Source organism: Lissotriton vulgaris, chromosome 2_1 (genome assembly GCF_964263255.1).
Source record: "Lissotriton vulgaris chromosome 2_1, aLisVul1.2, whole genome shotgun sequence".
In the NCBI taxonomy this organism is placed as follows: Eukaryota; Metazoa; Chordata; class Amphibia; order Caudata; family Salamandridae; genus Lissotriton; species Lissotriton vulgaris.
Genome location: NC_141687.1, coordinates 456446579 through 456463498, shown reverse-complemented (window position 1 = coordinate 456463498; position 16920 = coordinate 456446579). Strand labels below are relative to the sequence as shown.

The 16920-nt window shown below is 40.2% G+C and overlaps 1 protein-coding gene across 2 annotated transcripts in view; it reads left to right on the top strand.

Annotated features, from left to right (window-relative positions):
• COL5A2 (collagen type V alpha 2 chain) overlaps positions 1-16920 on the top strand; it is a 342059-nt gene that overhangs the window by 268645 nt on the left and 56494 nt on the right. For both annotated transcript variants that reach the window (XM_086955351.1, XM_086955352.1), the window contains 5 exons: positions 6968-7021; positions 8011-8055; positions 9959-10057; positions 11444-11551; positions 11840-11893. In XM_086955351.1, the coding sequence (XP_086811477.1) occupies positions 6968-7021; positions 8011-8055; positions 9959-10057; positions 11444-11551; positions 11840-11893 (360 nt within the window). The remainder of the gene's footprint in view (positions 1-6967; positions 7022-8010; positions 8056-9958; positions 10058-11443; positions 11552-11839; positions 11894-16920) is intronic.

The window sequence follows — 16920 nt, the reverse complement described above, 5'->3', positions numbered from 1 at the left end:
ATCCAGGAGTGGAGTCCAAAGATTGGATTGCCATTCTCATTTAGTTCCCTTTTAGCTCATTATCTCCTTAGTTGTGTTGTGTTGGCTACCTTGTCAAGCGCCAGGATGCTCCTTCGCTGGAGCAGCTGTGCGCTGAATACATTTTCATAACATAACATAACCCGGGGGATAGGGTTTGAACTTGAGAAGGTGTTTCTGTGACGGATTATTAGTGGAAATAATTTGCCAGTCTGAAGGAAAGAGCTAGGCTGCAGCTTGTTAAATGGTCATCAGAACAGCGACAAGCTGTGTGTGGCTTGTGGAGAATATTCTGTCTTTCAGGACTTCAGACAGCTGCAGATGATGAGAAACTTGCTGCACATTAACATTGAGAAAGACGGAGGAAGCTCCATGTCATTGAGCTTCACCCCTGATGACTCTGCTGTGACGTGGGACTCCAGTGACTGTGCCAAGACACCAGACACACTTATACAGACCTCTGACCCCACCAGAGCAGTGTCTCCACCAAGGAAGGATGAAAACTTTAGGCGCTTTTGGTAGTGGGACAGTGGGTGAACCAGGAACTTTTGCTGTAGCTTTGTGGAGTAATCCTTTCCAATGTAGTCTGTTTAATGTAATGTTAACTGTGTTTTATAGTGCTTAGTGTCTTGATGTTATGTTACTGTTTGGGGTCAGAACTACTGCCCAGAGTGTTGTAGAGACTTCTGGCTTTCACTGTGTAGCTTAGTTGTATGTGTGATTTATTGTTCTTGTGTGTGTATCAATATAATTTTCTTATATAAAGTAAAGCACTGACTAGAAACTGATCCTATTATCTCACAGTAGGGTGTAAACTGTATTTTGACTGCCTCACTACCCTGAGAGAGTCAAGTGCTGGGAAGCGGTACTAGGTTATGCAGTTTGGGGTCCAGTAGTGCTGTGGACCTAGGACATCAGTAGTGAACAGCTCCAATTTATGTAACTAAAGCTCAGTAACCCCTTACTGCCTCTGTGCCCCAGGAAACTGGTAGTCACAATGTGCCTTTTATATAAGCAATGTCTTGAGTTTTTCAGTTAAATATTCATTGCTCCTTTTAGTAAAATACTTTGGACACATACACTGTGAGAAAATAAGGTTCTGTTGCAGTACCCCTCCCCTACACGTTTTGCCTGGCTTTTGATGTAACTTTGACTATAGGTTATAGAATACTGGGTCCCTGTTGTCCAGGTTCCCAGTACCAGTGTTCTGGAAACAGAAGAAGGTCCCCTGGAGCCCCCTCACTAGGACCATGCCACTACCCCTGCAGCTGGCATGTCACTGTGAGGAGAAAAATGACCAAGTCGACTTAGTACACTTTCAGCTAGTACTGCCAAAGACATAGGTAAGTCACATAGCAGGTCTTACTAGCCTAAGGCATGGTGCACTATATCCCAGGGTACACAGACAAAATATCGATTTTTAAATATCGATATACCAAAATATCGAAGTTTAAATATCGATATACAAAAATATCGAAGGTAAGTAATATCGACAGTCTAAATATCGATATTGGTATGATATCAGTAATATCGAAGTTGTAAATATCGATGTTAACAATATCAAAATTAATAACTTTGATGTTACTAATATCAATTTTTAAATAACTTTAGTGTATATTATATTGTATTTATTATGTTTTATTATTTATTTTTAATGTAATTTAATTAAATATTGTCTTTTACTACTGTAGCGGGTTGTGGGTTTATAGGGGAATAGGGTGGGAAGTAATTTAATTATGTTAAATTAATTATTAATTAGTAGGAATTAATTATTTTTCATTAATTGATTAATTGATAAATATGTTCTGTAGCGGGTTATGGGTTTATAGGGGAATAGGGTGGGAAGTAATGTAATAATAATTAATTAATTGATATATGTTTGTACATATTTTAATTAATAATTAATTGGTAATTAATTTCTATTAATTAGTATAATTTTTTACATATTTATAATTATTAATTAGTTGGTAATTAAGTATTATTAATTATTTTATTACATTAATTATAGTAATTTTTTATATATAATTTATTGTTATTATTAATTAATTAATTGGGCAAAACAATATTAATTATTAAATTAAATTAATTACAGCAAATGTGCTAATATATTTACTTTATTGTTATTGTTAATTAATAATTAATTGGCAATTAAATAATATTAATTAATTTTGGGTACAGGGGTATTTTTAGGGTTCAGGGTCAGTTTTCAGTTCATGGGTACAGGGGTATTTTTAGGGTTCAGGGTCAGTTTTCAGTTTTTGGGTAAAGGGGTATTTTTAGGGTTCAGGGTCAGTTTTCAGTTTTTGGGTAAAGGGGTATTTTTAGGGTTCAGGGTCAGTTTTCAGTTCATGGGTAAAGGGGTATTTTTAGGGTTCAGGGTCAGTTTTCAGTTTTTGGGTAAAGGGGTATTTTTAGGGTTTAGCGTCAGTTTTCAGTTTTTGGGTAAAGGGGTATTTTTAGGGTTCAGGGTCAGTTTTCAGTTTTTGGGTAAAGGGGTATTTTTAGGGTTTAGGGTCAGTTTTGGGTTTTTGGGGTACAGGGATATTTTTAGGGTTCAGGGTCAGTTTTGGGTTTTTGGGTAAAGGGGTATTTTTAGGGTTCAGGGTCAGTTTTGGGTTTTTGGGGTACAGTCGTACAGGGTAAAAATAAAATAAATTTAAATTAAATCAATTAAATGAAATTAAAAAATATAAAATTACGTTAAATTATTACGTTTTTAATTTATTTTAAATGTATATGTATTAGTTTTAATTTTTTAATTATGTTTTAATATTTTTATTTAATATTTATAACATTATATGTATTTTATAATTATTTTTACATTATTATTAATACATTTAAAAAAACGATATTTTTAATTTCGATATTTTTGTACTACGATATTAATTTTTCGATATTTTTGTACTTACCTTGTTAGGGATAGGATTCCGATATTTTTGACTTCGATATTTTTGTTCCGATATTTTTGTATTTCGATATTTTTGATTTCGATATTTTGTCAGACATTCGGAGGGTAGCATATTGAAGGGTTTAGTCACCCCAGTGAGGTGCCCATTGATCCTACCTGCTACTCCCCTAAAACGCCTCCTAAATTCAGTATTTAGGTCGCTCCCCCAGACCAAGGACTCAGATCTGTGACGAACTTAGAAGAAAGGAGACACCTGGTAGCAGAAGCCAGAAGACGATAACTACCTTAGCCCCAGCCCTACTGGCCTTTCTCCTACTTCAACAACCCTGTGACCTGTCTTGCAACAGCAACCTCTGAAACCCTTGGGAGGACTGTTGCCTTCAATAAAGATTCCAATCTCCTGTAGACAGCGGACCAGTCTGGAAGAAACCTACTCCAAAGACTATGGATCCAGGCGGATCCGAATCTCCTGCCGACGACCACGGCCTGAGTCTGAGTGGCTCAACTTTGCAGTGAAGTCTCCCTTGTGATCCTGACCACCTGTCCAGCATTGGCTCACCGCTCCTGTCCTCCACAACAGCACCTGCAGTGTGAATCCAGAGCCACCTCCGACCGCGACCGGCTCTGGTAAGAAGACTCCGACATCAAAAAGCACTCCTTCACCCAAAGCCCCTGGGCCTAGGTGAGCTAAACCGACAGTGCCCCTATGACACCCTACATTGTAATTTACCTCTGCTGTCATTGGTATTCCTCTTGCAACCTCCGTTGCCACGCCTGCAGTGTCTTAGCCATCAGGAGAATCCTCATTGAAAAGCATTGGGTGCCCTCTTGTCAAAGTTGCACCCTGCAAGCGGCTGCCCTTGTGCCACTATTGTTGTTTGTTTGGTACTGCTTTGTGCCTTCCCTGTGCTTGTGCTAATCCCTAAAGCTTGGCCCCTGCAACTGATTTACTTGCCTACGAGCAGTGTGGCTCCAGGCACCCCCTGTTTCCATTGAAAAGCATTGGGTCGAACTCCAATTCTGACCTCTGCACTCGACCGCCACTGTGCCGCTGGTGGTGCAGTCTTGGTACTTACCTGACGCCTGGCCCTTGTTGACTTTTGGCACCAAAGACTCAGATTGTAAGTTAAATACTTCCCTGTCTAACCAAAATATTGTTTTCCCCATAGGATAAAATTCTAGGTGTCGAAAAGTATTTTTAATGAAAAGCTTACTTACCTGTTTATGAAGACCTGGGTCTTAAAATAAAGTAAAATGTTATAAAATTGGTCTGGATCTCCTTCTTGAGTTATGTGTCCATTATTGGTCACTGTTGTGCAATAAATGTCTTGCACTCCTCTGTGTGGTTGCTTCAGGTGTCAGGTTTTTGACGGTTCTGGAGGCCTCAGAGCCTTCCCCTTTGGAGTTTCTTCAGAACCGGTCTGCTGTTCATGGGAAGTTTTGTGTCTTTTTCAAAGGCAGGTAGTCCTCCCAAGTTTCTGGAGTCACAGCTGTAAGATGAATCAGCTTTTGTGGCGTTTTCGACAAGGGATGCAGACAGGCCGGCATGGTTGGTACCAGGTCAGCTTCTTCTTCTCTCTGCTCAGCTTTTGCTGCTCTTCAGTGTCGTCTCTCTTCTTAAGTGATCATGATCTGCTTCTCTGGTACCAGGGGCTCACCTAAATACTGGATTTAGGGATGTTAGGGGAGTGTAGGGTAGTAGACAATGGGCTACTGACCCTTGGTGTCAATACGCTCCCTATCTAACCATCCTGTGAGAAGTGGGCATAACCTTTTCCCAGAATTCCTAAGTATGCCATCACAAAGATGGCTACTTCTGGAAAGTCGTGTCAACCTCACAATTCAGTGCAAGTTGGTCAACTAATGCCACAGGGGATAACCTATCAAAGGGATAGAATAAACCACTAGCTTCAAAGCTGCTGCTGAGAAGACAATATATAACCAAGAACTAACTTGTCCCCCATCAGGACAACTTATGTCCCATGACTGGATGTGAAGATCACCTAGATGGAAGAACTTTTTGATCAAGCAGATGTGCAATTGGGATGGCATAACCACTCCACTGTTTTTGCCAGAATAGATAATCTTAAAAGGGCAGAAAATTAAATTAAGCAAAATAATCTGCATTAGCTTTTTTACATGGTGGTACCTCCTGGCGTTTTTTCTGAGCATTACTTGGGAAGTTTCTTTCTGAAAGAGATATTTTAGAAAAGTAGTTATTTGGGAGGACAGTAGATAGCCGTGGCCAGTGCAGGTAAGAGCGGTGAGCGGTGGGGCCGGACAGGGGGGAATTTCCACGGGCAATGATGAGTGAAAATTGAAAAATAAGTAAATAAATGATTTTGCCTCATCATCGTCCATCCAAATAACCCCCTACACCCCTCTTACCTGCATAGGCCATGCCACAGCTGAAAGTAGAACTATGCCATGCAAAAGAAAGCTCACTAGGCCATTCTTCAGGCTTGAGAGTTGTCATAATTTCCTCAAAGGATTGGGAAGGTCCTGTGAGAAAATGTGTGGTACAGTGATATGGGGGAACGCAGGAGTGGTGAATTGAGAACAGATGCTATTACTGATTGCAGAGCAGTTTTGATAATAATTAGGGGAAATCTTATGAAATATCTTTGAGGGTGTGGCCTTTTAAGTATATGACTTCTGAGGTTCAATGGGGGAAAACCATACTAGAGAGGCTGGTGAAATTTTTTATTCTCTAACCATAAATCAAAATCCCTATGTATTATAAAGTTCCTATATTTCATGACCAGATTTCCTAGGGCTTTGAATAAAACATGTATGAATTTAATGTTTTCTCTTGGAGGTCAGTAACGAATTATCCAGGTAATTGTGGATGCGGATTACTTGGCCAAGCTATATAAAAGATATTCACTGACAGGAAGAGGTTGTAGTAGCTACACAAAGCAATGTGCAAAGATTACTTATAGGTAATGGTGACCCCGATGCCGCTGGAAGGGGCCTATTTTGGTGAATGATGTAGTAGAGAAATGGAAATATGTTGGCTCCAATGAATCTGAATCTGTGCACAGGTAAGTTTGAATGAACCACAGCATCCAGTTTATCAAAGGGTGTAGCTGTTTGGTATTGTTTTTACAGAATTTGTTGAAAATTGGATAAAAAAAAACTTTGTTCAAATGGGAGGAAGATTGCAGAGCAGAAGATAGTCAAGGCCATAATATCAAGGCGCTGACATAAAATTTGTAATGATTCTATATAGAGATAAATCAAATTTCCTTCTACTTTTTTGTGAACCAAAATTTAGGAAGGTACCAGGTCAATAGAAAACAATATCAAGCAGGAGAACCTGCTGCAAATGGCAGCTTATTGTAGGCAACTGCTTGAAGTCCTTTGCTGTGTGTCTGGTGAAGGTGTTTAAGTATATTAGGTCACACAATGCCAAGCAGCTTTCCTCTGATGCTAGGCTACTATGTCTGGATGCCTGACTGTGTGCCACAAGTTGGGGTTGCCAGTCTCTACTTAGGCTCGAATGGGAAACTGAAATCCTGATTGATGCTGTGGCCCTGGGGCAAGAGGCTGGGTGGTAGAAAGAGAGTGGTGGTCTTGAGTGATTTCTCAGTCCATTTCAGTGAGAATGCTGGGGTGAAAGTCTACTGCATGAACTTCTGCCAGACACTTATGAGGTAGGCATATGTCTGATGCCGTTCACTGACGTCTACACATTTGAGCGTGAGATAAACATCAGGGGGCTGGCCTATTTCTTAGAGTTGGAACTGGAAGAATAAATACTGGTTGTTGCAGTGTCCCAGGTGCAGACGGGAAGGTGGCACAAAAAATGTAATTGCATTCATAATGCAGCAGTGAAATACAACAAGTCTGAAATACAACAAGTTTTTAAATGCAACCACATTGTCTATGGAGCAGTTGCTGTTACTGTTAGGCTAATTATTGGTGTTACACATTGCTGTTGCTATGTTGTTCAAATAAAGGCTATCCCATGTTATCTTTGAACGCCTGTGTCAATGCAACCAAACCGTAATTCTTTTAATACTATGTGTTCCTCTTCAGGGGTTGCCTGGACCTCCAGGACCTCCAGGAGAGACTGGGAAGCATGGGGATGAGGTAAGGTGCAATGTTTTCTCTTACCACAAGAAAGAGTGTAAATGATGACATAGGAGCCAGTGTATCAAGTGATCAAGATGAGGATAAAATACATTTACTCAATGTCTCCTCTTGCTATTCGAATACAAGAGTAGCAATTAGATAATCATTGCGATTCCCTACCTGGAGTCCCTTTCATGATCAGAGTGTGACCACGGTCCATAGATATTGAAACATGTGGGACGGGGTGAGCTAGTGATTATGATCCCATTCCAATCAACTGGAGACTGACCATGGAGTAAGCTGCTAGTTGAGGATCAGGACCTCTCCTAGACTATACACGGTCATTCCATAGGTGACTTGTTTTACCTTTCCCAATCAAAATTACTTAAACATGTTAATAGTCATCTCAGAGTCAAACTTAGGTATATTTTTTGAGTCTGTGAGCCGTGGATAATTAATTGTGAAAAACACGTTCTAATACTTTGATAAGATCTAAAGGCACTATACATCACGTCCCCTTCTAGCATGAGAATTGGTACAGTTAAATAATTATACAAAAGGTGTGCATTTATCCCTTACTGTACAGCCCTGGCTACTAGACAGACTCTATCAGGGCATTAAACTGTTGGACGTGAATAACGTATCTGGCGCTTTGCAACAGCTCTACTGGCTTTACAAGAGCATTGGCCTGACAGTGTTTGTCCAGATTACCAATGATACCAGTAATGATTTAGATTTTGGTTTGTTTGAAAACAAAACATGATATCAATAGCCTTTTAAATAGAACATCTATCCATTTTACTTGCTCCTTTAAAATGACCCCCTTGAGAGCAGTGAATCAATTACATTTAGAGTGTGCCTATAGTATAGACTCTTCTTTACATTTGGATATACTAGAACAGTCTTTAAATGTGTCACTCTACAGTTAACATTGTGCTCACCACATCCTGCTTGCATGCGTTTTGGTTATGAATAATTAATGCCATTTCTGTAATATTCTCTCACAGGGTGTGCCTGGTGATTCTGGAGCTGCAGGCCCTCTAGGTCCACGAGTAAGTATGATCCTGTAATGTATCATCTACAGTAGTACAGAAAGGGGTTGTTGTTTGTGGATGATGATGTCTTTGGACAATAACAATGATATGGAGACCAAGGACAGGTCTGAAAAATGAACTCATATACCTGGCTGCCTACCAGCTTATGTTCACCCTAAATATTCATTGAAGCTTAAAAATCAATCAGTTAATCAACCAACCACTCAATAAATCCATCAAACTATCAATACATCAATCAATTGATCCAGAACGCAGCATATGACTCAATAAATCACTTAGTACATTACTGAATCAAGTCAAATAATTTTAAATGAGTTTGTCAGGTTAATCGGGCAAATTAGCAGAGAGTAATTTTCCGTTCACTAACTAATTTTCAGACCTAGATTAACAAAAACTCTGTGACTAGTTGTAGGAGATTTTGCTTGCTGTCCATCAAACTTACTGTTGGTGACAGAGTGTAGACATACTTTTAAATTAGACCAATTGATAAACATTACTGAACCTAAATCTTAAAGTATTAGCTTAATGTATTATGACATGTCCCCACTTGCAATAAAAAATGAGCTTTCAAAATGTGACAGGAGTGGTTAATCTTTTTAAGAAGTGCCCACAACACTACTCTGTAACTCACTCCTTGGGCGCCCACCCCACAAGAAAAGGTGGAATGCTATTGACTCTTCATTCTTCATCTTTAAAGCCCCTTGACAACCTTTAACCACCAAGGGACTCGTATGAAAACTACTGTACTCTATCCGACAATACACTAAAAGTCCTCGAATCCACATCTCAGACTCCTCTCATGTACCTCGGTCATCAATAACATGAGCCATTGGTCTTATTATTTTTATTGCTGTTATTATTATTTACTGTAATATAATTTAAGGTGGTATAGCAGGATATAACATGACTTAATTTCTCTTAAACTGGCACTTATACCACTGTACCTTATATATGCGAATAATTATTCTATGATTTCTATTGTCGACAGGTCTGCAAACACATGTCGATCTCTGTCTTCTTTTTACAATTGTATGGCCAGATTTGTGCACCAACGTCCACCTGATGTTTATTTCTTTTGTCATGTGGGTTCACAGTCTACTTATTTTCTTCTGGTTGTATTCTCTTAAATGTTCAATACAAAATTAATGAAAACTAAAGAATTAGCTGTTATACCAGCAGAAGTTAAATAGGCAAGTACACATAAAAGTGGATGCTACATCACTTGCATTGATTCCCCGCGCCTCAAAATCTTTGCGCCAGAAGCTGATTTCATGAACAGCATTACTGTAGTAGGGATCTCAAATTGAAAGCTGGAAAACACACCATTGAAGGTTCAGAAAGAATGTCAGTGCTCCTCTGCCTTAGTAAATAGGTCTCTCAGCTCCTTCAATAAAGGGGATTAAAGTATCACTGAATATTAAATCTAATATAACATGCCTGTGCTCAAATGTTCAACCACCATTTCCTCAGAGTCTACTTCTAAGGGATTGTCCATGAATCCCGTCTGTACCAGCCTGGTACCAGAGAGCCAACTCAGCACAGTAAGGAGCCACTGCAAACCTCATCAATACTATATTACACAGGGCAGTGGTCCTGATGAAGCTTAGACTTTCTGAAAAACACTTCAAAAAGGATGTATTGTTAATGATTCTATACTGGTTTTTGACTCATCCTAGCTTTTATTTGACCAAGATGAGAAAAATATTGTAAATAGTGCTACATCATTATAATGTATGTCTCTGCTCTTTCTGTTACTCCTTATGTGTACAATTTAATTGTAATTATTTGACTGGCAATCCAATATTGTTTATCTAGAAACTGGCACATTCGCTTGGAAGAGTAAGCTATTATAAAGTTTATGCACAACCTTAAGTGGAGCTTCCCTATTCTATGTTTGTAGGGAGAACGTGGCAACCCAGGAGAGAGAGGTGAGCCAGGTGCCTCTGGACTTCCAGGTGAAAAGGGAATGGCTGGCGGTCATGGTCCCGATGGTCCAAAGGTAAGGCATGTTAAAGCAACCTGTATTCCTTTTAAGCTACACTAAAGATACTTAGATGCCCTAGCCCATATTTTTATTTTGTACCATCATAAGGCTCACAGTTACAAACAATACAGCATAAACAATTATAGTATTAGTTACCATAAGTATATATTTAATCTTCAATGGTCTCTGCAATTCTATTTTCTGATTTAAATATTGAAAGATGCATAAGATACCACATGTTTGAATTATTGTGTTTAGAAGTACAATAACTAAAAGGAATGCTGAGCCCCTTATGAAATACTTAAATTAATCAAGGCAAATATATATGTTATCATTCTGCATCCACAAATAATCAATATGGCGCCTGCATCCTGCAATGCCCGGCATCCTGCAAAGGCGTAATAGACCACTTATTAAGTTGATAGTAGTCCTACTTTATGGGTTTTTTGCTGTAGGGCAGTGCAGCAGGTCTTGCTGCTGCGCTGCCCTACGACAAAAGAAAAGGGCAGGATTGCATTGTATCTATTTGATATGGTGCATTCCTGTCTTTTTCCCCTGTGCTGATGCACAATGGGCTTCCAAGCGCCTACGCGGACACCTTTGCATTTCCCTGCAGGGTGCCTGCGCTGCAGGGATAATTATATTTGTTGTAATAATCACAAGAGGCTTTTTCCTCTTTCTATGTGTGCTGCATAATGCAGAAATACAGAAAGAGGAAAAACAAGTAGAAATAAAGATATTTCTCCTAGTTGTGCTTCCCTTACGCCTCCCCTGGGGAGGGGTACGTTTTTAGCGCTGCCTAAGACTTACCATTTCTCGTAAATCTGGGCCAGTGTCAAAAAGCCATGGAACGCCCCCAGCAACATCCATGGAATACCCCTTTTACACAGTTTTCTGTGTGAAAAGGGGCACATTTTTATAAGGCCATGAAAAGCCACTTAACAAGGCTTTACATGGCCTTATAAATATGCCAGTGGCACCTTGCGCCACCGGAACATCAAAAAAGTGACGTTCTGGTGGCGCAATAGTGCCATGAATTTGGTAGATCAGATATGACTAGTTACTTAAAGGAAGATTACTTTTCAAGATGAAAGACCATATTATGAAGGTCATCTCTGGATCATATCAGAGCTGAACACCTGTAGTTTTGCATTTGAGGCATCTTGAGTTCATGCATATAACACAGAATTGTCTTTGATAGAACACATCGGTGGCAGAGAGGGGCAATCCCTGCTTAATCATTTTCAAGAAACCTGTATGTAGCAGATACATATAATGCTTATGAGCCAGAACAAAGTGCCACGTCCATAAAATGGCAAAGGCTATTTTTTAAAAGTCACAGTGTAGAAAAAGATCCTCTCTGTGTGAACATTAAGACACTGATCATATTTACTTTTTCAGGGAAGCCCTGGACCATCTGGGACGCCAGGTGACACAGGTCCTCCAGGCCTCCAAGGTATGCCAGGAGAAAGGGGCATTGCAGGAACTCCTGGTCCAAAGGGTGACAGGGTAAGTAGTTCTACTTTCATTATAATATATTGAATTTGCACATACTCATAATGATACTTTTATTATATTATCCACATTCCAGTTATTCCTGTGATGCATGTGACTGTAACCAGTGCCACAACGAATACCAATGAATGACAAGTTATAGAAATCTGACCTAATTTGAGAAAAAACTACTTCTGCTATAAGTTTACCTCCCGTTATGTTGCTATCTGGATGTGAACATTAAGTGATTAAGTTTATAATGGAATCCAAAGCCCTCAAGTAACCTTTATCTAATATTTATAGGGCGGTATGGGAGAGAAAGGCTCTGAGGGTACAGCTGGAAACGATGGAGCAAGAGTAAGTATATTCAAGTTTTTCTTTCCTGGTAAACATAAACAACAGCTTTAAAAAAATCACGCTAATTCACATTAATAGATTTCAGCTGCTATTTAGTACAAACTGTAATTTCATGTGCCAGTCATCGTTTTCACTTATCATAGATTTGACAAAGTGGAGTTCACCTTAAGGGAGACAATTTTATTATAGATCTCACGTTTAGGCATCTTAAGGGATCCTCACTAGAAGCTTCATATAGTGACAGATATTTTTAGGCCTATCATAAGTTTAACAAGGTAGACTCAGGAGCTCAACTCAAAGGAATCTCAAAGGAAACAATGTCATTTTGGATCTTACACTTGAGAATAGTAAGGAATGCTCATTTGAAATTCCATATAGTTACAGGTATTCTTAGGTTCTCCTCCTTCCTCTGTTATTCAATGGAGATACTTTCAGTCACTAATTGAGCCATTTCAGAAAAACAATGACAACACCTTAATCCTCTGACGTGATTTCCACTTCCTCTAAATAGTTCAACTTCTTGGCTCAAAGTGGGAGAGTTACTAAGATGTTATACTGCGTTTGCATCACAAAAGTGATGCAAATCGGCGCAAAATCTTTTTTTTCTGATTTACTTTGCAGCGCTAAACTTGTTTATCTCAGGAAACAATGTGAAAGTAATGTAAAGCAGCGCACAGGGGTCGTACCTTGTGTAGAGCATGGGCGCTCCAATGCAACCACCCAAGGTTTCTGAAGCGAAACCCTATTTACTAAATAAAGTAGACACAGGTTAGCTTTTTTGAAGTAGGTGCAATGAAGGAGAAATGCTTTCATTTCTCCTTTCTTTTCCAGCTTTGTACATGTGCTGCACATATAGAGGGAAATGGGTTAGAATCAGTATATGCATATTATTTTCTACAGGAAGGGTACCCTTTCAGTACAACACCTATGCTAGACTCACGGAGAAAACCTTCTGCTATGGCGCAAAGTTGTCTCTGTGACACACAGAAGCTGATTTCAGCACCGATGCTAGGGAAAGGGGAGGAGAGTGCCATATTTTTGTAAATAAGGTGCTCTCCTTCTCTATCCTTCCCATGGAGCACAGCATTTGTGGCTGCTGCACTATACTGAGTGATTAAGTGGTAAATCTGGCCCAAAGTGTCTGATACTCAATTAGTGATTGACTGTTGAACAACATATTTAAAAAGACTGACTGAGTGTCAGCTTAAAAAGAGCGGTCCATCTCAGTTTTCTATAAAATAAAATTCAAAGAATAAGTATTGTCAATTTTCCCTCTGAAATACTAGATCATGCATCATGCATCTTGGAGAGCTGCTAATATATCTTCATGAATGACAACCTGTTCCACATGTCAATGTTAGTTTTAGAATTGTCTGACAATATTCCAGCATGCTTAAAACTACTAACAGTATCAATGGCATCAAGAAGATCTGGTCACTTAATGTTTTATACTAGTACTTAACTGTGCACAAAAATGAGAACCTCATTTATCTCAGAAGCATTGACATACAAGGAAATTATGAGAGGGCCTAAAAATATAACTTTCACTTGAGTACTATGCAAAAAAGGAAACTGGTTCATACAAGTGAAATGTAACCCCCTGAAAAATATTACCTATTACATGGTAACTGTAGGAAACTGCCCCTTTTTGTCACGGCCACCCCCACTTTTTTCTCACCAATACTCATGTTTTCGACTGGAAGTGCACTAGAAGCCTGCTAACCATGCCTCAGTGCCAATATTCTTTCCCTACAATAAGATAAAAGCTACAATTGTGATACATTTGGCATACACTGTGGCACCCCTTTAAGTCCCTAGTAAATGGTAAAAGGCATGGGTACCACAGAGGGTCCCTAAGGGCTGCCGCTTAAGGGACCCCATGCAAAATGCATACAGACTGCCATTGCAGGCTGTGTGACACGGTGCAAACCATGGTTAAAACACTACATGGAACATACCCCTGTGTTCAATAAGAAATATATAAGCCACTGCTACATCAGGCCTTCCAGCCCTAAGGTAGCGTTCTTTATATCCTATATGAGGACATATCTGCATGAACACATATGTCCCAGTGATGTCTAGTTCAATTGCTAGATATTGCAAGTGAACAGGGCAGTCATCTTAAGGTATGTACTGGGCACTGGTCAAAACAAATTAACCAGCTACATAATGGCTTGACTGACATTTGGTATCAAACACCTTTGTTTAATACATCTATATTGATTACAGTATAAGATGTATTATACTGTGGACCCAGAGTGCACCTTAGAGCTGACCCTGAAACTTACCAGCCTCTAATGTGCTGGCTGACTGCTGTAGTCCAGCCTGCCACTTTTGATATGTGACCCTGGCTTACTCCAGACCTGGGAGATGCTGCCTCCTGCCCTAAGACCCATTTTGCACCAGGTCAGGGGAGAATTCGATATGCAGAGAGACGTTGTGCACTTCCAGGCCAGTCACACCCCTAAGGTGGGCTGCCTGATGTGACTCATGAAAGAAGGCTTCCATCATTTTTATTTTGGAGGAAATAGAAACTCTGGAACAGGGTTATGCCCACTTCTCACAGGAAGTGGTCATGAGGAGTAGCAACTTACCTGGTGCCAACCCTGCTGGTCTGCCTGCTGTCCCTGCCAATTTGGACAAAGAAAACTTGGTTTGCAGTTGTTCAGCCTCCAAAAGCCTGGGAGGGCCCCCAGCACCTTCTGTGAAGTAATGGAGCTACGTTGCTGCATTCTGCAGCCACTGACAAGCAATCTCTGGTTTGCCAAACTGCTGTTCCCCAGCTTTCCTGACATCACAGCCAACCAGGAGGTTATGTTCTGTGCTCCTAGAGGTCAGCCACACTTCCCCAGTGAGTTATGAGACTCTAGACTCTCCAGGAGTCCTCCTGCCCCAATAGCCAGGGTGCCGGACCCTTTACAGGAGCAAGACTTATTTGTAGTCCAATCTGGACACTGACCCCACAGAGACGGACCAACCAACGAGGGATATCAAACACCACACCATCATCCAGGGTGGCCCAGACATCTCGATTGTGTCCCCTTCTCCAGTTTATCACCTGAAGCAAGGGCCTCTGATCGCTGTGACCCAACACCTCACAGCAACTTTGCACCAAGCCCCAGAGCCCTAGTCCACGTGAACCAAAGGTGTTTCTAGCACCCATAGACCCCCAAGACACAAAGTCACCTTTGAGTTTTGCCGCACTGATCCCCCAGTCCCTGCACACAGCCTCATTCTGCTGGCTCACTGAAACCGAAAGCCTCTGACCGCCGGAACCTGCCGGACCAAAGTAGCCTGAGTCCAGGTAAGCTGACAGTTCATTCCGGCTCCAGAGACAATAAAGATCTGAGCCCACTTTGGGTTCCAACTGACTCTCGTCCCCAGTCTCCGCTTGCAGCTTCTATTTGCAGGTACTGTTTCCCATTCACTTGAATGAGTCACTTGAGACCAAAAAGCACCTCTGCACCCAGACACCCAGTGCCGCCTCAGGTGACCTGTTGGTGCTGTCTTGGACTTTGGGCCCTGCTTACCTTAAGTCCTGAAGAACAGTCCTGTAAGTTATTGGCAAGTGGTCCTATGCAGTGTATGGTCTCCCCATAGGTTAACATTACCATGAATACATGCCTATGTAAATGCTGGAAACCTATTTTAAAAAGTACTTACCTGATCACAAATATCTTAGTGGCCAAAATAATATGAAAATCTGTTATAAATTGACTGTGTGTGTACAATAAATGCTCAACACTTCCCTTCAGTTAGCCGAAGCTGCTTGACCACACTACCACAACATAGAGCACTTGGGAATTTTTAAGAAAGCTCTGTAAACAAATAAGGGTTGCCTGGACACTCTAATCAGTGCATTTCATTTTAGTGCACTATATAGTGAGGCAGCTTTCAATAGTAACCAGTATATCATCATTGAAATCAATACATGTCAAACAAATAGAATGCCACTCTTCAAGTAGATTCTGAAGAAGCACACAGCTGAATAGGCCTAGCCAGACTTCACAAAAACTTTAAAAATGTAATATATGACATCATTACTCTGGATATGAGTATCTAAAGACAATATTGGCAAGAATTTGGGAAAATCCGAAAATGAAGACAGATTGAAATGGAGGCCCGAAAGAATGAAACAAGACTTGAGGATTGTGTTTTAGCATGTGAAGCAAAAGAGGGTATATGATTGCACAGTAAACATAGATAAGGGTGATCACTAATAAACGGTGGCAATTTATAATTGGCAATTTACATTAATGTACAAGTTAAGGATTTAAAAATGGAAAAAAGAGAACATTTGTCTTGTACTAGGAAGCAACCTTGAGCCACAGAAGAAGTTAACAATGCACTATCCTTCAGCCGTCTCAGGATACAGTGCTTCATCATAAGGTGATAATATTAAGGTGTGTAAAGTCAGAGACTTGGACTTTGCATTGGGGCTAACAGGCCACTTCTGTGTATATGTAATGAACATTAATTTTAAGCCATTAAGGGAAAATGTGTACATTGGTAATGGACTAGAAATACCTGGCTGACCCTGGAGTTTTCTACCGACAAACAACCTTCTCCGCTTTCTACACTCCCCTTCCAAAACTGCCAACATTCCACTCCATTACACCACACTTGAAATAACTCCACCGCTCTCAACTGTACATCTTCTGTGACACACCATGAATAAAATGCTCTGCCACACCCCACCACCTAATGCCATCAAACCATATCATAATCTACCACCACTAAGATTACAATCAAGAATATCTTCATACATTTCAAGTAATCAATCATGAGATGCCACATCTTATACTCCATCTTATGCTGCTACAATATATTACATTTCCTCATGGCATGCTTCCGACTACGCATAAATCACTACTTACACCAAATTTGTGACACTGCAACCCACTTTCCTAACTACACAATCAACAGTCCACCTCCACATTCCAATCTCCTATCAGCATTTATAGGTTAGAACTCACAACTATGTGTTTGATATATAGCCCCGACTGGTACAGAAGGCTGAATATTAA